General features: G+C 46.7%; 1 protein-coding gene across 1 annotated transcript in view; it reads right to left on the bottom strand.

Annotated features, from left to right (window-relative positions):
• TTC9 (tetratricopeptide repeat domain 9) overlaps positions 1 to 20,673 on the bottom strand; it is a 40,987-nt gene extending 20,314 nt beyond the window's left edge. Inside the window, 3 exon segments of the mRNA XM_024739647.1 lie at positions 13,704 to 14,054; positions 14,057 to 14,200; positions 20,637 to 20,673. Coding sequence (XP_024595415.1) covers positions 13,704 to 14,054; positions 14,057 to 14,200; positions 20,637 to 20,673 — 532 coding nt within the window.
• Positions 20,674 to 21,005: the final 332 nt, after the last annotated feature.

The raw sequence follows: 21,005 nt of genomic DNA, 5'->3' as shown, positions 1-21,005 counted from the left end.
GTGTGTGTGTGTGTGTGTGTGTGTGTGTATCAGGGTGAAGAATGTGTAATAACAGGCATCAGAGTTCCTCTTAGGGAAGAAATTATCTTTTTTTAGAATACCCTCATCAACTGTGATTTTATTTAAAAAAAAAAGATCACCTCTGCCCATTATGTCTTCAAAGAGAGCAGTGGGGGAACCTGGGAGGAGAGATGCAGGAAAGGCTTCGGAAGGGTTTACTGAGCAGAAAGCACTGGCTGTTCATGGAGCACCAATTTGGAGAGAGGGTCATGGGAGGACTCCAGGCATTATGGCAGAGGCATGCCCGTAAGGCGGGATTAAAAGGAGGCTCCAGGGGACATGGCTGCTAGTGCTTTTATTCCCAGGACACCTGATCAAGCCAGGGGCTTTCTTCATCCGACATGAGGAAGGCAGCTCAGGAAACTGGCACCAGCATAAGACACAAGAGGACAGGCAGAGCAGGCGTGAGGCTGCCAGCTTAGCAGCTTCTCCCTCTTGCAGGGGCCTTGCCTTCCTCCACAGCCTCCTTTCCCCAGAGCACCAGTCAACTTTCTTGCTTGTGAAGCTCCCCGGGGAACCCAGCTGATCACAGCATTTATCTTCTCTTCCTGGAACATCCTTGCTCTCTGCTCTCAGACTCTGAACTGGTCTAACTTGTGAGAGAATCCGAAGTTCTTTCCCTACTAGTTCAGTTCAAAGAACGGGTCAGAGAATCCTGGGGCAGAGGATGGAAAGTAGCAGAGAACAGACACCGTCTAACTGAGGCTTATTTGCTTGCACAACCTCAGGCCAGAGACATGTCTGCCTAGAACCCAGCAGTTTCTCATTTATTTATTTACTTATTTATTGTTCGCTGTGTTGGGTCTTCGTTGCTGCACACGGGCTTTCTCTACTTGCGGCAAGCGGAGGCTACACTTCATTGCAGTGCGCGGGCTTCTCATGGTGGTAGCTTCTCTTGTTGCAGAGCTCAGGCTCTAGGCATGTGGGCTTCAGTAGTTGTGGCACGCGGGCTCAGTAGTTGCGGCGCACGGGCTCAGTTGCTCCGTGGCATGTGGGATCTTCCTGGACCAGGGCTCGAACCCATGTCCCCTACATTGGCAGGTGGTTTCTTAACCACTGCACCACCAGGGAAGTCCCAACTCAGCAGTTTCTAAGTGTTTTCTGGACCGCCTTACATCCTGAGAAGCTGGAAGCAGGCATAGACCTCAGGACCCAAAGGTCCTTGGTTCTGCTGGAGCTCAGCTGCCCTTCAGAGGAAGCCTGATGGGTTACTTGTTCATCCAGCCCTGTGGGCCCAGGTAGGAAACATCCATACCAAAGACTGTTGGTTCACACCTTGCTTGCCTCCCCTGCACTTAAGAGCTGAAACTTGCTCTTAAGTGGCTACAGTGCAGGGGAGGCGAGCAAGGTGTGACCCCTCTATTGCTCCCTTGCTTCCCATATTCCCCCACAGCCTCCTTTGCTGAGTCCTTTCTCCTCCCCTCTTGCACACATTCCCGCCATAGTTCCTACCGGAGTAGGAGTTAGATTTACACATAGCCATCATCTATTTTTTTTTAATATTTTATTTATTTATTTATTTTTGAAATTTATTTATTTTTGGCTGCGTTGGGTCTTCGCTGCTGCACACAGGCTTTCTCTAGTTGCGCCGAGCAGGGGCTACTCTTCATTGCAGTGCGCAGGCTTCTCATTGTGGTGGCCTCTCTTGTTGCAGAGCATGGGCTCTAGGTGCACGGGCTTCAGTAGTTGTGGCATGTAGGCTCAGTAGCTGTGGCCCACGAGCTTAGTTGCTCCGGCATGTGGGATCTTCCCGGACCAGGGATCGAACCCGTGTCCCCTGCATTGGCAGGCGGATTCCCAACCAGTGCGCCACCAGGGAAGTCCCCGTAGCCGTCATCTATTAAGCATCTGTTACGTGCCAGGCACTGTGCTAGGCATGCGTGCATGCATCCTTCAGTTTCAGTCACCATCACAATCCTGTCTGGTACATACTACTACTCCCATGCTATAATGGAAACAGAAGCTCGTCAAGATTAGGACCAGCCCAAGGTTAACGGAGGAGTCAATGGGAAGTCAGGAGTCAAACCCAGATCCTCTTACACTAAGTAAAGATCTTTTCCATCAGGCCACCTTGCCCTACAGGTTTTCTGTACTCCCTTTCTTCCCTCCCATCTTCACTGGCACACACAGGAACACAGCCCTTCTCTCTCTCTCTAGGTATCAGGGAGAATTCCACACAAGTTCCAATGACCCAGTGGCACCTACAGCCTGAGGTTCAGGTCCGTTCAAGAAAGGAGCTCAGTTCTGACTCAGCATGAGCCGTTGGCCTAGAATCACATCCCCCAAATCCTCAGATCTGGCCCAGACTCCTCAGGGCTCTCCAGTCTTGAGTCAATGGTGGCAACTCTCTGAGATGCTATAGCTTAGCCAGCAACTGTTCCCTGAAACTCTTGGCCCTGCCACTGCCACTTCATTTCTTAAAAGCTTTTTTTTTTTTTTCCTCCATCAGAACTTCCTGGCCTAATACAGCTACTCTTACCAGATTTTTATGGTGAACGACTGCCTGCTTAGAATCAAAGTCTGAATTTTGGAATAATCTGAGAAGGTCTAGCAGCAGTAGGTAATCTCTGGTGCCATCAATTTAGATTCCAGGGCCCAGGCAATATTTTATAGAGGCTTCCAACCCCTACTCTGGTTTCTCTCTGAGACCCTCTGTCTGACTCTACCGTCCGGGGAGACTGCCATTTACTTTGGTTTACCCTCAGATTTGCAAGGTTACCTTGGAAATCTTAGTTGAGAGCTTTATGCTTATTTGTCAGCACATATCAGTAAATGGGAACAAAAGAGAGCTTGTTTCCTGTTTCCTTCCTAAATCTGGTTGCTTCCAGAGAGAGAGGCTAGAAGGTGGGGGAGAGGGGAGCTAGAGGGTCTTCAAACTCCTACACAGTTCAACACTTCTGAAAGGGGACTTGTAGGGCATCTGACCCAACACCGATTGTTTACATATGAGGAAACCGAGGCTCAGAGTGATGTGACTTTTCCAAAGTCACGGAGCAAGTTGACAGCAGACTCTAGATTAGAACCCCGTTCCCACAACCGCATGCCATGTTTTGAGGAGAACACAGTGCATTTGAGATTTGGGCTGTGAAGAGCCATGGCAAGTATCCAATACAGATCTGATGATTGAGTGAGCTTCCTTCTGGGTGCTGTGTCTGAGCTATCGATGGGCAGGACTTCCTAGACTCAGGGGCCAACAAGCATCTTGGACATGGACCACCCATACGGTCCCTTCCTCCACACCAGCGGCACATCACTAATGCTCAGGACCAGTTTGTATCACAAGCTCTGACCCAAATTTCTTCCCTGCCTCACCAGCAGATTCAAACCGTCACTCACGTGCTACTGAGTCCAAAGGGGCGTCCCCCTACTGTGGGGTACCATGCTGCCAGGATCCATCCCTATGTGTGCATTGGGGTGGTGGGCACTGCAGAAAGGATAAGTCATATTATGGGAAACTAAGAGAAAGTCTGAGGCTTGGGATAAGTTTGCTTGACATCTTTGGTGTTACAGTCTGACAGGATTAGACAAGGCACAGATAATGTCCAGAACGGCATTAAAAATTATGTGTATGAGGTAGGTTTTCTTCGGGAATATAAAAGAAGAAAGCAAAACTACCCATAATCTTTCTACACAGATAATCCTGTCATCGTTTTCCGTAAAAAATAAAAGTAATAATGCATATACTTAGAAAAGTCATGCACTATAGAAAGATTTAGAATAAAAAGTTAAAAAAGGACATGGAGGAACCTTAAATGCATATGACTAAGTGAAAGAAGCCAGTCTGAAAAGGCTACACACTGTATAATTCCAACTATAGGACATTCTGGAAAAGGCAAACTATGGAGACAGTAAAAAGATCAGTGGTTGCCAAGGGTGGGGCGTAAGAGATAAAAGAGGCAGAGCACAGAGGATTTTTAGGGCAGTGAAAGCACTCGGTATGGTACTACAGTGATAGGTGCATGTCATTATACATTTGTCTAAACCCATAGAATGTACAACACAAGAGTGAACCCCGAAGTAAACTGTGGACTTTTGGTGATCATGACGTGTCAGTATAGATTCACCTACTGTAACAAATGTACCACTCTGGTGGGGAGTGCTGATAACGGGGGAGGCTAGGCATGTATGCGTGCAGGGAGCATATGAGAAATCTCTGTCCCTTCCCCTCAATTTTGCTGTAAACCTTAAACTGCTCTAAAAACAATCAAGTCTTAATCTTTTAAAAAAAAAAAAAAAAGAAGTGAAAGTCTCTCCCCAATTTCTCTGGCCAGTCCCTATTCAAGTGACGTGAACAACTTCACTTGCATAATTTCAGATAATCTTCTTGAAAGCAAGTATTGTACTAGAGTGTATGTTGATGCTAGTTTGTATCTTTTTTCTTTCTTCAAACACAAAGCAAATAAACACTGTTTTGCATTCTGCCTTTTCACGTAATAACAGATTTTGGAGACCGGTCTCTATCAGTCCACACGGAACTCTCCCATTCTGGGTAATGGCCACCCAGTTCAGAAAGAATGGAGAATTATTCTTTCCAGAGCTGGAAAGGACCTTTGAGATCCTGGACTCCAACCCTCGGTTTTTAGACATCAGAAAACTACGGCCCAAGAGGTAAAATTCCTTGACCCAAGGCGGCTGGTGAGTTAGAGACAGAACTTACTGTCCACGTCACTCTTTACCAAGTCACGCTTCCACTGTGTCTTTGATGGGGGATGTCTGAAGACTTTCAAAGAACGTCCCTCGCATTCTGCTCATCAGAAACGCTTTTGTTTTACTGTATTAGCAAGTGCTTTTTTTGGTGGAGTACGTGCATTTGGGGAGCAGTTTTTTTGTGTGCGTTTGAAACAAAAAGGGAGAGTCAGCATCAATAGATATTTAATGCAGAAACCACGCATCAAGAGAGTTTTCCTAGTAGGTACTACTCAAGTATCTTTTGTCTTAAAACTGTTAGAATTAAAGGTGGAAATTTCCTTCATTGGGCAGTTCCCACTTTTTTTTTTTTTAATGTATTTATTTTTGGCTGCATTGGGTCTTCATTGCTGTGTGCGGGCTTTCTCTAGTTGTGGCGAGGGGGGGCTACTCTTCGTTGCGGTGCGCGGGCTTCTCATTGCGGTGGCTTCTCTTATTGCAGAGCATGGACTCTAGGCACACAGGTTTCAGTAGTTGTGGCGCACGGGCTTAGCTGCTCTGCGGCATGTGGGATCTTCCCGGACCAGGGCTCGAACCCGTGTCCCCTGCACTGGCAGGCGGATTCTTAACCACTGCGCCACCAGGGAAGCCCCAGTTCCCGCTTCTTATTTCTATTCTTTTTTTTTGTTCTCCTAAATATCCCTGCCCACTTAAAAGGATAATTTACACTTCTAATACTTTGTAGGTTATAAAGTACATTCATACGTTATCTTCTTGCTTTTCACCCTTATCTTGCGAGTCAGGCTGGCATGATTATACCCATTTAATATGTGAGGAAACTCAAGACCAGATTAAGCTCACATATGTAGCGAATGTGCCACCAGCTGTCACACGAGTCTCCCTTAGTTCCCGTCCCACTAGACACAGGGCCAACTGGTCTATTTACTGCTGGGTTTGGGGGAGGGGTTGTTTTTGTTTCTTGGGAGATGAGGTGTCAGCTCACAAAGTTAGAACTTATCAGCCAGTCATAAAAACAGAAACTAAAAAATAAATACTACTTTACAGGATGTTAGGAGAGAAAATGTTCCATGCCACACAGAATAATACTGTGTCCAATCTCGTTTAGCACTTAAACCAGAACATATTTTTAAATGTTGGTATCATCGCTCTCATGACATTAAAACTGACCAGGTCTGGAGTAATGCGTCTGCACAAGTCCAGATGTTATTCTTCTAATGGGTCATTTCCCGTCATTGTATCCACAAACTGGTTACTGAAAAGTAATGGCTGAAATGAATTCCTACTCTTACCACATCCACTTAAATTTCTCAAGACCTCTTAACTGGAATTCACACACTCTGGAGCAAAGGGGATAAAAACTAGGGGAGGTATGGGTGGGGCTTCTGTAAGCCTCCAGGCTCATTAGAAATTATGACTCATCAGATTCTCATTCCTCTCAGGTCACCTTCCTAGTGACAGAGAACCTGGTTACAGAGAGCAGGACAGTTTCCCCGTAACCACCCAGGATGGTCCTGGAATGGGAATCCTGATCACACAAGGCACAATCACGGTAAAAGGAATAACTTACAGAAGACAAGACTGGAGGACGGGCAAGCGAGTTGCCCTAAAAATGTCAAGGCTTTTCCTTGTTACAGTGATGAGATGTATTTTTTGTTGCTTCAAAAGATAGATAGAATATGGATGGATTGATAGAAATTTCAAGGAGGCAAATTTTAGTACCTAAGGATTCCACATACTACTGTGTGACCACGGGCAAGGGACTTAACTGCTGCAGCTTGAGTTTTCTTTCTCACAAAGGTATATAGGTATATATGTAAGTTCATGAAAGGCAGTGACCTTGTTCTTCATGTTTACTCCTGTGTTCCCAGCCCTCAAGGCCCAGCGTCTAGCACCTATTAGTTGCCCAATGAATATTAATGAAATGAATTAGTTGCTCAATGAATATTAATGAAATGATTGAATTTCTTGGATCCTTAATATGAGACAAATGCTGGGATAAGCATTTTCACTCCTTTCAAACACATTTATGGAACATCTACTGGGTGCCAGAAGCTGGGCTCATCACGGTAGTCTTTACTACCATTATTGTTACTGCTATTATTATAGTTGTTGTTTTGTGGTGGTGGTTATTAAATAAGTCACTATAGGTAGTGGTGAGTATCCCTGTTTTTGGAAATGCCTAAGCTCACGCTGATAACAAGGTGGTAATGTTGACAAGGAAATTCACACACCTCTGTAAGGTATGGAGTCATAACCAAATCTGAAATCGTAATTCTGGTTTTCCATAACTCTCGAGCTAGCTAGTTAGCACTTCCTAAGCACTTTTGTTCTTTTCCCACAGACACACTGTGGCAGGGAAACTTTGCTCCACAAGCTTCCTCTCTGTAAATGCTGTCTGTAATTTCAGTGCTGTTTTAAACTCCTTTTGGCTGAAAGAGAAGAGAAGGTCCACTTGGATATATTTCAACCCAGGATTCTTTTAGTTCAAGTCAGCTCTCCTTGGCACTACACATTCCCCTTCCTTTTTTTTTCTTTTTCTTTAATTGAAGTATAGTTGATTTACAAATGTTGTGTCAGTTTCAGGTGTACAACAAAGTGATTCAATTTTATATATTATATATATATATATATATATATATAATATATAATCTCATACTTTTTCAGATTCTTTGCCCTTATAGGTTATTACAAAATATTGAGTATAGCTCCTACATCCTGCTTCTTTTTAAAAAATCTTTGGGAACTGTTGGTTTTGAGTCCTACCAGACATGGCATCATTTCCTTGCTGATATGAAAATGTGTATGTATGTTTAAAAGGAAGATAATGAGCTTTACACTGCTTATGATCATTTCAAGGCCATATGAACGCCATGAGGAAGACTAAACTCTTTTAATCTTCTGTCGTATTATCTTTGGCTTTTTTTTTTAAGTTTGTTTTTGCTGCACCACGTGGCTTGCAGAATCTTAGTCCCCTGACCAGGGATCGAACCCAGGGCCCCGGCAGTGACAGCACCGAGCCCAGTCCTGGACTGCCAGGGAATTCCCCTATCTTTGGCTTTTTTTTTTTTTTTTTTTTTGCGGTACGCGGGCCTCTCACTGTTGCGGCCTCTCCCGTTGCGGAGCACAGGCTCCGGACGCGCAGGCTCGGGGGCCATGGCTCACGGGCCCAGCCGCTCTGCGGCATGTGGGATCCTCCCAGACCGGGGCACGAACCCGTGTCCCCTGCATCGGCAGGCGGACGCCCAACCACTGCGCCACCAGGGAAGCCCCTATCTTTGGCTTTTTAAATGTCTGGTACCACTATCCGTGCTAGAGCTGTGCTTGCTGCTATGTAATTAGGAATGGACCACACTAATCACGTTGGTGATAATGGCAAACTCTGGTCCCAGCATGGACATCTGATTTCCCAAAGCCAAATATCTGGGAATTGGGAAATTGCTGGTTGGCTGCTTGGTTGAAACATTTGGCTTTCATCCTAGCTCTCTGGAGGAGGCACAACCTGGTGAAGAAAGAGAAGAGCTGGCAGGAGAGGATGTCCCATCTGAAGGTCACTCCCAACCTGTGAAGCTCTGTGAAGCTTTGGGCTGCTCCACACCTTGGCCCTCCTGTCCATCCTGCAGCCAAGTCCCCTTGCCTTGGATGGGGCACTCCCATGCCTTTTGGCTGTAGGGACTCTTACTTCAATATATCTTAGACAGTTTCTGGCTACGAGCCACCCAACTCATTACTTTTGCAGGTAAACTAAGGAACTTCAGAATCCACTTTAGAAACTCAGCCCAAAGTCTACATTCAGAATTTTCTCTCCTTGAAAGCATTCTACAAGTTTCAATTCTCACATCCTTTCTTGGAAGATGATCTTTGAAGCCACATTTACAGGCTTAAGATTTATTGGCCAAGGGGCTGCCTGAGGAACAGCCTCAGGTTAACAATGGCTTGGCCAGTCAAACTCTCCCATCCAGATGGCAGTATCTTGGCTGAGCATCTTAGCATGAAGCCCCTCTTCTTTCCCCTCCTTTGCCAGCTCTTATCCCAACAATTCATCTTCTGGCTACCAGGTTACTGCTTGTCTCTAGCTCTTGACCTCTTTTTTTTTTTCTCACTGAGTTCTTGCATTTGTAATTTATCCATCTTCCTGCTTGGTTCTCTGGTTCCCACACCAATTTCTGTGGGGTACCTTTTGTCTTAGAATCTGCCTCAGGGTCTATATCTAATTCTGTCCACCTTAGATGTATACGCTCAGTCATCTTCTGGTGTCCCATTGCAGGGGCGGCTTTAAGGGTGCCGTCACATAAGACCCATGCTCAGAAGGGCCTTGTATTTGGTTTAATGCTCTGCTGTTGACTTCTTGAAATTCTACTTATTTTATCTTTGAAACTGTGTTTTGTAAGTGAAGCCTGATTGGATAATGGAGCATGAAGTTGAGCAGAAGACAGAGGTACGACTATTCTTTGCAGGCCCATGTAGTATATAGCATTCACGATGCCCCATGAGCACAGAATTCCAGTGGATCCACAATGCAGGGGAGTTCAACAACAAACAAGAGGGTTAGGTCAATAACTAAGTAAGCACACACGTTGACAGCCCGAAGAGGCCAGGCTTTCCATTCAACCCAGAAATTGCTTCAAATGCAGAAAGAGAGCAATGGTGTTCTAAGAAACAAAAATAACCTAAAACCCCATCACATCCTTTCTTGCTTAAGTGCCCTGTACTAGCCAACCACTTATGCTGAAAATGATGACAGAGGAGGAAAGACTAGGGTAGGAGTATGGAATAGCTCCTTTTCCTTTCCTTATTCATCAGAAAGCCAAGACTGGTAGAAAGGGCACCTATAAAGTATGCATATAAAAAGTGAAATAAAAGCAGTTGAGTTCATTTTGTCAGCATTTCCATGGTTCCAGTAAGAATAAACTACAGGGCTTCCCTGGTGGCGCAGTGGCTGAGAGTCCGCCTGCCGATGCAGGGGACGCGGGTTCGTGCCCCGGTCCGCGAAGATCCCACATGCCGCGGAGCAGCTGGGCCTATGGGCCATGGCCGCTGAGCCTGCGCGTCCAGAGCCTGTGCTCCGCAACGGGAGAGGCCACAACAGTGAGAGGCCCGCGTACCACAAAAAAAAAAAAAAAAAAGAATAAACTACATATGCATGTACAAGCTACGAAACGTGAATTGTGTAACTTACATGATTTCATATACCAGTTAAGTGTTTTTATATTTCCACTTAAAACTGGCATTGCACACTATAAAGATGAATAGTAAATTCATGCCAGTAATTTAAAATTGTAATTTTCTTGAAATGACATTAAATAGCAGATAAAAACACCAATCCAGTTGAGAGAGAAACCATGAAAGAAAGGGGAAAAACTTTATCTTTTAAAACTTTTAATGACACCTTTTTCCTGCTTTTTTGAACAAGGAGCCCCACATTTTCATTTTGCACTGGGCCTCACAAATTATGTAGCTGGCCCGGTCCCATGGCTTCAAGACACGTCCACAAGCACTGATAAAGCTGGCTCCCATCCAGGCCTTTTTCTTGCGTGACTTCTTTAGGCCTTGTCACTCCCCTGTCCTGGGACTTTCAGTTGGCATCAATGGATATTATCTGCCCCTTTGGTAAAAAAACAAAACAAAAAAACCCCCCGCCCAAACATAGCTCTAAATGGATGAGAAAATGGAGGTAAAATGATGTGGTAGGGACTTATACAAAGTCACGAGGTATGCCAGGAATAGGGACATAAGCTGACTCTCGTCTAGCCTTCAGATCCAATGCCATGGCCTGTCAGCACCCATCTCCACTGTGGGCATTTGAGTCCTGAACATCATCTGAAAATACCAACAGAGCCATGCATTGCAACATTTTGATCAAACCCAGCTGGGGCCACTACAGCCCCACAGGAACAGCTGTAAAGCAAAAGGTTCTGTCCTTCAAGAGGTTTTGCACAGAACATTCCAAGGCCCCAGGGGAGTCCTGTGTCTTATTCAAGGTCAGTGGGAGTTGATCGACAAGCCAGTACATGCTTCTTTTGCAGCCTTGCTAAGAATCACATGTCTACATCTTCCCAGGCAGAATATCTTTTCTAATCATTGTATCAAAGTCATTAGAAATTCTGAAGGAAGAAGATGCTTCTCATTTCCTTCCTTGAATTTCTTAGAGAATAAGACATGCAAAATCAAATCTGGGGGTCTTGCACCCCTGGCCAGATCCCTACTAATCAGAAAGAACTCCGAGGCAGAACAGACCACAGCCACAGGCACTTTGCACGTTGCCTACACACCCTTCAAGTGGTCACCTCAAGTCATCCAAATGGATTTTTAGGTTAACATCTCTTAACAGGTTCTAACTGCCCCCTTGCTGTTCTCTTGGAGTCTTCCATTAAGAGTGCAAGGGTCCACTGAACCTAGGTTTCCTCCCGAAGCCTCATAATAGTCTTTCGTTTGTTGCGGAGATGCCCTTAGCAACACAGCCTAATCCTCCAGGTGTTTCTGGGCTAGTTCAGGTTGCTTCTAAACCCCAAACCTCTCCCTCTATGCACAGCTGTGTGGAAGGTCAGGTCCTTGAGAGAACCAGCATCTTCAGACTGCTCTCTCCTGAGGCCCACCGGGTTGCTCAGCCACCACTGCGGCCCCAGTGGAAGGGCCAGTTGCCTTTTTGCTGGAACAAACTCGCAGGTGCTGTCTCCTCCCTTTAATCAGGCACGGGGGTGGGGTGGGGGGGTTAGGTTGTCTTATGGGCCACTCTGCACTGTTCTGGTTCTAACAGCAAGAACAGTGATCATCTTTCTTTCTCTTTCCATCAAATGCTCATTGTAAACACCCATTTACAAATTTTAGGTTGCCATTTAAAATAATCTTCACAAAAATATTTTAGTGAAATGTAAAAATGCACTGACACAATGATGGCAAGTGGGAATAAAAACAGGATACGGGAGGTCCTTAGCTTTGTAAATAGTTTACGTTTAGGTATAGAAAAAAATACAGGAAGGAAATATATCACAACGGATTTCTTTAGGTTGGTGGGATTAAAGGTAATTTTGTATTTTCTAAACGAAAATACATTTTATAGGTAAGCATTACTTTTGTAATCCACAAGTTATTAATATTAATAAGTGGTGAGCACCGGAGAAGGCAGCAGAGGGGGAAATCTGCCATTGCTACTTTCCATTCTCTCGCCACTAAAGTTTTCCAAAGTGTGTGTGGGGGGGGGTGGGTATGGAAGTGGAGGAACCGTCCAGATCTTAGCCCTGCCCTGAGTGGGCTGGCCTGACCAAGGACACAGCTTAGGTTTCACCTTGGAAATGTAACCACTTCTGGGGTAGAAAGTAGGCAGTGCTAGCCATCGGCCGGCAGCCAAAGCATGGGGTGAGGGGCAACCCTAGAATGCCCATGGAAAACGCTAAATGTAAGACTCTATTACCACTCTGAAATCACTGCGTTAGTGATCCAGAGTGCCCCCTCCTTCCCCCGTGGCCACTCTGCCCTTTATATTCATCAGGCAGTAATGAATATGCCAGAGACTTACGGGAAATAAAGGGAGTCATGGTGTACCTCGCGATGGATTGAAATAGTCCATCTATGCTGTATTCCTACTACTTTATCTGCTGCCGTTATTACTAGTACTGCTATCAGCACCACCATTTCCACAATTGCTGCTACTACTATTATCATTAATCCTTTAAGTTTGTAAACTACTTAACAATCTACAAAGTGCCTGGGCTTTGCCTGACTAGAGATGACACTGGACATGGCGTTATGGGAAGGCAGAGGTAGGCTGGCACCAGAGATCTCAAAGGGAACAGAGCTGACTGGCACTTAGGAACAGAGCAGAATTGTCCATACATTTGTTTTCATCCCCAACTGTCTGGGCCCCAGACAAATCCACCGTCCCCAACCACACCCATTCTCCCAAGTTGACTCTGATACAACTGTCCAGAGCTAGTTTAGGCAACTTCAAGGATTAAGGATTAGGAGTGATGGCCTTTATCTGGCCAGAGGAGCTAGATCATGCCCAGATCCCACCAAATGGGGTGGGAGAAGAGGAGAGAGAGTGTTTTTCAAATATAAGGCCATTGCCTCTGCCAACAGCTTCCACTTTCTCACATGAAGGCCCTGGAGTGACCCCGACTCCTCCGGTTTTAGAGACTTTAAATTTTTCTGTGCCAAAGTTAGTTTTTAAAACACCCGACTTTGACCTTAATCCCCAAAGTGTACTCGGGAATGTACACCTCACCTTCTTATCCCAATAAAAGGGCTCCGTTTTCCTCAAGCCTAGCAGCTAGCTGGTGTGAGAACCAGTGCTACACGGAGTGAGGCAGGGAGAAGAGCTAGAATGCAGCACAGCTCAAGCCCAGCCTTGGACTAGCTTTCCGTTGAGATCGCTCTCTTCACCTGGCAACCCGGGCCCCAGCAGAGCTCAGAGAGAAGAAAGTGCATTTTGGAATCCATTTTGCTTGAGATGCTGAAGGCATCGTAGCAAACTGCCCTTTGCTACTGGGGCCAAAGGAACTTGGGGAAGGACTTGACTCAGAGGGATGCGGTCAGCTGCGGGGAAGGTGAGGGCGAGCTTTGGTGCTAACGATCCCTGAGGCAAGCAGCCACTGGGCATGCCGTGGGTGCGGGTGGCCCACCCTGGGTGCTGCTGCCCGCATTTGGACCCAGGGCCACTGATGAGCCGTAGTGGCGGTAGCAGTCGCCGCCAGGCCGGCTGGGTCCCCATCTCTCTGTCCGGTTATTTATAGGCGAGATTTACGAGGATGCGGGGGAGGAATGCGAGATGACAACGAGTTTTGGCAGGTATAATCCTAAAAGTCACACTTTTCCCAAAGCGCCCCCCTCTCAGGTTCTCCTTCCCAGAGCGGCACGGTCCCAGCGGGGGCGTGTGCGTCGCGGCGCGCCGCGGCGGTCGGCTGTGACCCGGAGGCCCGGGGCTGGGGAATGGGGACCGGCGCCTGGCGGGAGATCGGGAGGGCAGGGAGAGGAGGGGTCAGGGGCGCGGCGCGGCTCACCTGCCAGGCTGTTGTAGCAGTCGATCTCGATGGCTTCCACCGTCTTGCTCTGCTCCTCCGAGAGGCTCCCGGGGTTGGGGGCCCCGGCCGGGGAGGCCGCGCGCGAGTCCCGCTCCCGTTCCCCGGAGGCCGGCAGCAGCCCCTTCAGCTCCAGCAACGCCCTGTGGTATTTGCCGATGGCTTCGCGGAATTTCTTATCCTTGTAGCACTGCGCCCCTTGGCTCTTGAACTCGTGCGCTCGCCGGATGAACTCGGCTGGCTCCGCAGCCGCGCCACCCTGGCCCCGCGCCGGGGTCCCTCCGCCGCCACCCGGGACGCACAGTGGCGGCTGCTCCATTCGGCCGCCACCCGGCGCCCAGCGCGCGCCGCGATCCGCCCGCCGCCGCGCCCTCCCGGGTTTAAAAGCGCCGGGCGCCTGCCCCACGCCTGGCAAGCTTGGCCGCGGCCGTGACACCCCGCGGCGGTCTGTTGTCCCGCACTCCCATTCTCCTCGCCAGCTGCGGGAGGCTGCTCTCTCCTCCTCCTCGGATTGCCTTCCCCTCCTTCCCTCCTCCCTCTCTCCCTCCCTCCCCTCCTCCCGCGCCGCCCGCCCTCCTCCTCGCCCTCCTCCCCTCCCTCAACCTGCGGGCGGTGGCGACCTGGCCCTCGCGCGCTCCGGAGCTAGCGGTGAGGGGGACCGAGGGCCTGCTGGGGTTGGCGGTGATTGTCGCTGACCCGGAAGAAGCTTGGCTCTCCTGAAGGAGGGGAGGATTAATGACAAAGACTGGCCCTTTCTTTCCCATTCAATCCAGCCCTCGGAGACGCGCCTAGTCTGAAAGAGACACACGGGGGAGGGGGTCTGTGTGTGTGTGCGCGCGCGCGCGTGTGTTCCTTGCAGTGAGGCGTTAATATTTTTAAGGTGGCAGGGCCTCTTTTTTTGTGGATGCAGGTTGTCGCTGAGGTGTGTCTCCGTGTGTGGCTGCCCAGGCGCCCAGAACACAGTGGGCACTTCAGCGTGTAGGGCGCTGGATTCCAGGAGCCGCCGTGTGCCGAAGCCTGGGTGTGCAGGCAGTTGTGCAGAGTGAATCAGACATCAGAGATGGAAAACACCTGTTACTGTTGGTCATCAAGGCTGGGCGTGCATTCGAATTTCCATTTACAGGACAGTTCTGCCCTGCTTCGGGAGGTTCCATCCCTTCGTTCATTCATTCTTTCAGTCTGCCCTGAGCGGCGGCTGTCTACTGCGGATTTGCTGAGGTCAGGGGGCAGACAAAGATAGTCAAGGAAGGGATGCCCTGCTCACCATTAACTAACTCCCAGTCTACTGGGGGAGATACACCACCCACCGGCAGAGTCACTCTGCCAGGCAGAGATTGGCAAGTGTCATCAGGGAGGAACAGAAAGTCCCGTGGAGCCCCAAGGAAGGGAAGCTTTGTACCGGAAATGGCCTTCGAAGGCCTTGACAGATGGGTAAGATCTGGGCATGAGGAGATAGAAGGAAATGACATCTCAACCAGAGTGAGGAAACAGCAGAGGGCATGATGTTCGGAATCTTGGGTGTGTTTAGGGCATTAGTGGTGTGATTTTTATGGCTTAAACAAAAGTAACTGGAAATGATTGGGTTAGATTATGGAGGCATTTGGATGAAGGGTTTGCATTTGATTTTGTAAACAGTGGAGAAGGCTGGCCTCTTTTTTAGTGCTCCCCCCTCCTTTATGATGCTGAGAAAAAAGTGTATGTATATATATTCTACAGCAGTGGTTTTTGAAGCACGGTTTCCAGACCTGCAGCATCAGGATCACCTGCACAACAGAAATGCAGTTTCTAGGGTCCCACTCCAGACCTACGAAAATCAGAAAGTCTAGGCGTGGGATCCACCCACCCCCACTTGGTTCAGATGCACACTCACGTTTGAGGACCCCTGCTCCAAAACCTTGCTACTCAAAGTGGACACCTTGGGCCTGTAGCACCAGCATCACCCGGGAACCTGTTAAAGGTGGAGAATCTGCAAAACCCCAGACCTACTGACCCAGAATCTGCATTTTAACAAGATTACCAGGTGATTCGTATGCCTGTGAAGAGTGTGAAAAACACTGCTCTGGAGGATTTGCAAAGTACAGAAACGTATAAAGAAACCCCCAACCCTACACCGTCACCCAGATATCTTCTTTGTTAATATTTTGATGTAATTCCTACTGGTTGTTTTCTATACATCTGTATCTGTACAAAGTGCTCTTTCAATGAACATGAGTGGTATGCGACGATATATACAGTTTCCTGCTCTTTTCACTTTACATTAAATGTGATTAAATAGTCTTTTAAAGCCTTATTTTTAATGACTTCATAATATTCCCTTTGTGTCTACAGGATAGTGTACTTAATCATTTTTCTGTGGTCAGATAGATTGATTCCAATTGTTTGGTGTTATAAAAAACACTGAGATAATACAAATAATAGATACCACTTATATCATAACAATCCAGTGAAATAGGTGCTATTATTATCCCTATTTTGGACACCAGGTCACAGAGACTTGCCCAAGGTCACACTGCTAATAAGAAGTAGAGCTGGGATTTAAATCCAGGCAATCTGGTCTCAGTATCTATGCTCTTAACTAACTATATTTATACTTAAATTTTTGTCCTAATTTGTTTTTCCTTGCAAGAAATTATGCTAATGTCTAAAAATGTCTTGGAACATACCTTCAATCTGCTTTTTAGAAAGTTGTATTAGCTTGACCTCCCACCAGCAACGTACTAGTTTCCCAACATCCTTGCCACCACGGAGGATTAAATTTTTAAAAATATTTTCTAATTTGATAAATAAGAACTGTGTATCGAACAAACTGGGATATCTCTAATTTCAAGGGTGAACACTTTTCACACGTGTACTTACCATTTGTGTGGTACTGAGGGTTTTTGTTTGGACACAGCCTTGATGTACTAAATTATACCTTATATGTTACAGCACCTTACTTTTCTAAGTGCTTGAACATCTTTATTCTCATCTAATCCTCCTCATAGCCCCAGAGAAGGAAAATGTTTTTTTTTTAATGTCTTTATTGGAGTATAATTGCTTTACAATGGTGTGTTAGTTTCTGCTGTATAACATGGTGAATCAGCTATACATATACATATATCCCCATATCTCCTCCCTCTTGCGTCTCCCTCCCACCCTCCCTATCCCACCCCTCTAGGTGGTCACAAAGCACCGAGCTGATCTCCCTGTGCTATGCGGCTGCTCCCCACTAGTTATCTATTTTATACTTGGTAGTGTATATATGCCCATGCCACTCTCTCACTTCATCCCAGTTTACCCTGCCCCCTCCCCATGTCCTCAAGTCCATTCTCTATGTCTGCATCTTTATTCCTGTCCTGCCCCTAGGTTCTTCAGAACCGGAAAATGATTTTCTACTCACGCAGTGAGTTTATAGTAGTTTCTGATCAGTGAGAGATCATACTAGTTCAGTGGTTAAGAGGCTTTGGACTTAGACAGGTGTGGGTTGGAATTCTAACTTTGCTGCTTCCTGAGCAAGTTATTCAACTTCTGACACCTTCAGATTTCCTCACTCATTAAACGGGGTTACTACTTGCTTCATAGAGCTGTTGTGAAGTACATTGTAAGCGCTCAACACATTATGACTTTAATTATGACTCATTAAATCTTATCGTTATTGGATTACATAGCAATGTTACGGCAGACTCAGTCCATATTTGCCAACCCCTGGCCCTTTTCACTTTAAGGTATTGTGTCAGGTAGAGCAAAGAGAAGAAACTGGGAGTTGGGTGCTCTGAATTTTTATTGTTACCTTCCTACTTAGGTAGGAAGAGCCACTGAAAGCAAATATTAGATGAACATCCAGGCCTGGGATTTGGCTACGGTCAGAAATAAGATGTGAATTGGGTCGCGCTGGTCACAGTATTTAAATGTGAGGAGTACTGATGTACCCAACTGCTTTTTGTTTTCCTTCTGTGTCCTGGCTTAATGGTGCAGAGTGTCTCACTCTTCAATGTTGGGTTTGAGGACAGAGCTGCAAAAGACATGTAACACACGTGGTACTATCCTGTGTGGGAAACAGAGCTCAACATAAGAGCTTCAGACTAGCTTGGATGAAGGAGAGCATGAGTGAGGAAGGGAGGGAATATTATGGGCGGGGGGGATGGTGTGAGAGGAAACTGACTATGCCCATCTGTCCCACACTGCAGAGCCGTGTGTGTATGTCTAGAACAGTTTTGTTTGCTTGTTTCTAGTATGCTTCTGTCTCTGTCTAAGCCACTCATTGGTAAGTGTGTGCTGGTTTCTCAGAAATGGCCTCCTCCCTTCAAATGGAATTAAATAGGTGCCAAAGAGAATTTCTCAAACATCTTCTCATTAACTATTGACTATATGTAGAGCACTATTTTAGCAAGTGAGTGAAGATCCAAACGACAGACAATTTGGGCATGGATTTAGGATTCACAAACTCAGTGCTCCTCAAACTTTAACATGCATGTGACTCCACAGGAGATCTTATTAAAAAGCAATTCCCTGGGCTTCCCTGGTGGCGCAGTGGTTGAGAGTCCGCCTGCCGATGCAGGGGACGCGGGTTCGTGCCCCGGTCCGGGAAGATCCCACATGCCGCGGAGCGGCTGGGCCCGTGAGCCATGGCCGCTGAGCCTGCGCGTCCGGAGCCTGTGCTCTGCAACGGGAGAGGCCACAGCAGTGAGAGGCCCGCGTACCGCAAAAAAAAAAAGCAATTCCCTGATTCTACTAATTTAGGGTGGGGCCCAAGAATGTGCATTTTTAACAAACTACCAGTAGATGATGATACTGCTGGTCCATGGCCCACATTTTGGGGAGAAAATATTTAAAGGAAAGGGACATTCCATCTCTCCCCTTCTCTCCTGATCTTTGCTTTCTCCCAGAGAAGACTTGTTCATTAGATTGGGCAGATTCCAGGAAATTAATTGGTCCACATTTCACAAGGGCAGGGTTCTGAACCTCCATGCAGTTTTCTCTTCTATTTCGTGCAGCAGGAATAGGTAAGCTGAGCTAGAGCCTCCTCTTGGGATCTCGCCGTCTTGTTTTCTCTTCCTCAAATGCATAGCCAACCATACTTTTTATTGCTTCTCTTTCTGGCCCAGTATGGCAGGACAGAGGGTGAGATTTTGGTGTGTAATGGGGAGGGAAGCATTCATGTAGGCCTTTACTATTGGCCTTTACTTTTTCTCCAATCTTGTTTTTACAGGAGAACTCCGCACTAAGAAATTGGGCACCTGTTCAGGTGGAAATAAAGTAATATTTTGACTTCTCATCTATAGATGGTTCTTGAATGTATCGCTTGCTCATGAACCTCACAGGGGAGAACAATGGTTGAGCCATAGTAGGTTTCTGCTACACGGTTGGTTTCATTGATTCTTTGGCCCGATGTCATCAAAACCTCTTCCTTCATTCCTAACAGGCAGGCACTGGGCATAGGCCAATGAGTCCTATGGATGATCATACCACTAATGGTAATAGCTCATTGCTGCTGAGACATGTTGCAGGATTTCTTAGAGATGTATGTGGATTATTTTGGTGGGAAGAATTTGGTGTGGTACACAGCAGAAGGCACAGTGCTCCTGCTGGCTTTATGGGCCTCAGGCTCTGTATGTGCCCTTGGTCCTGACCTTGTTTCTGTTTCTTTGCGTCTCTGCCTTTCTCACTGCCTACAGGTCTTAGAAGACTGAAGCCTCCCTTTCTTTCCAAACTCTCTCTGGAGCTTTCTTACCTCCTAAACAGATGGCATGTGCTGCTTTTTTCTCTTCCTTCAGCTCAGTTTCTTAAGCATATGTGAAAGACATATATTTGAATCTCTTTTATACTAATCTAAGCTGTTCAGGGTTTGGTCACATGCCAACAAAACCAATGCTATTTTTGGGATGTTTTTCTAATGGCACTCAATTTCACAATTTACCTGAGAAAATTACAACATTTCCATCACCAGTTTTTAATCCATATTCAACCTTCAAAAATCCCTCTATGGACAAGCGGGAGATTTTTAACTATCTCATCCCCAGATGTAACATTAACCACATGAGGCTAATGTGAGTTTCATATTTTCATCCCCCCACCCCCACCCCAACAAGAAATTTCTCTATCATTCCAGAGCTTGGTTCAGTCTGGTCTTATTTAGAAAAATAAGCCCTCTCTCTCTATCCTTACACTCTCCTGCTACTCAGTCCATTCTGCACCCCCCAGTCTTCCCATCTCCAGTATCAATTGTAGCCCTCCATGGGGGCTATGATGTCAGTTATTTGGATCTGCTACCCTGTCTTCCTTAAGGGATTCTTCCTTCCCCTATTCCATGTGGTCCTGGTAGAGCTGTCAATCATGGTGTCTATATTATGATTCATTTTTTATTGTTTTATTTTTTATTATTTTTGGCTGCGTTGGGTCTTCGTTGATGTGCACGGGCTTTCTCTAGGTGCGGTGAGCAGGGGCTACTTTTCATTGTGGTGTGCAGGCTTCTCATTGCAGTGGCTTCTCTTGTTGCAGAGCACGGGCTCTAGGTGTGTGGGCTTCAGTAGTTGCAGCACACAGGCTCAGTAGTTGTGGCACACGGGTCCTAGAGTGTGCGAGCTTCAGTAGTTGCGGTGTGTGGGCTCAGTAGTTGCAGCACACGGGCTCTAGGGTGTGGGCTTCAGTAGTGTGGCACACAGGCTCAGTAGTTGTGGCGCATGGGCTTAGTTGCTCCACGGCATGTGGGATCTTCCCGGACCAGAGATCGAACCTATGTTGCCTGCATTGGCAAGTGGATTCTCAACCGCTGCACCACCAGGGAAGTCTAGATATTATGATTTATAATAAGAAATATATAATTGATCTTCATCTCTGTTTCTGGCACAGAGCTCCTAAAACCCTTGGAATTTCCTGAATAATGAGAGCAACGAAGGGGTCTTTTCTTTATGCTGTTGAGATGATTTTGGAACTCACCTAAGGCTGGAGGCTGGTTGCTAGTGGAGTCAACCATGTGATTAGAGGACTGGAATTTTCAGCCCTTGGACATCCAACTTCTGGGGAAGGGGGGAGGAGTTGCAGCTGGAGTCCAATCACCAATGATCGATTATTTAATCAATCATGCCTATGTAATGAGGCCTCCATAAGAAAACCAAAAGGACACAATTCAGAGAGCTTTCAGGTTGCTGAACACACGGAGATTTGGGGAGAACGGGATGCCTGGAGAGAGCATGGAAGCTCCGTGCCACTTCCCACATATCCTGCCCTATGCATCTCTACTATTTGGATGTTCCTGAGTTGTATCCTTTTATACTAAATCGGTAATCTAGTGAGTAAATGGATTTC

The sequence above is a fragment of the Neophocaena asiaeorientalis genome, unplaced genomic scaffold, assembly GCF_003031525.2.
Source record: "Neophocaena asiaeorientalis asiaeorientalis breed wild unplaced genomic scaffold, Neophocaena_asiaeorientalis_V1.1 scaffold348, whole genome shotgun sequence".
In the NCBI taxonomy this organism is placed as follows: domain Eukaryota; kingdom Metazoa; phylum Chordata; class Mammalia; order Artiodactyla; family Phocoenidae; genus Neophocaena; species Neophocaena asiaeorientalis.
Note: the sequence above shows the minus strand (reverse complement) of the source record. Positions and strands in the feature narration are given on the sequence as shown.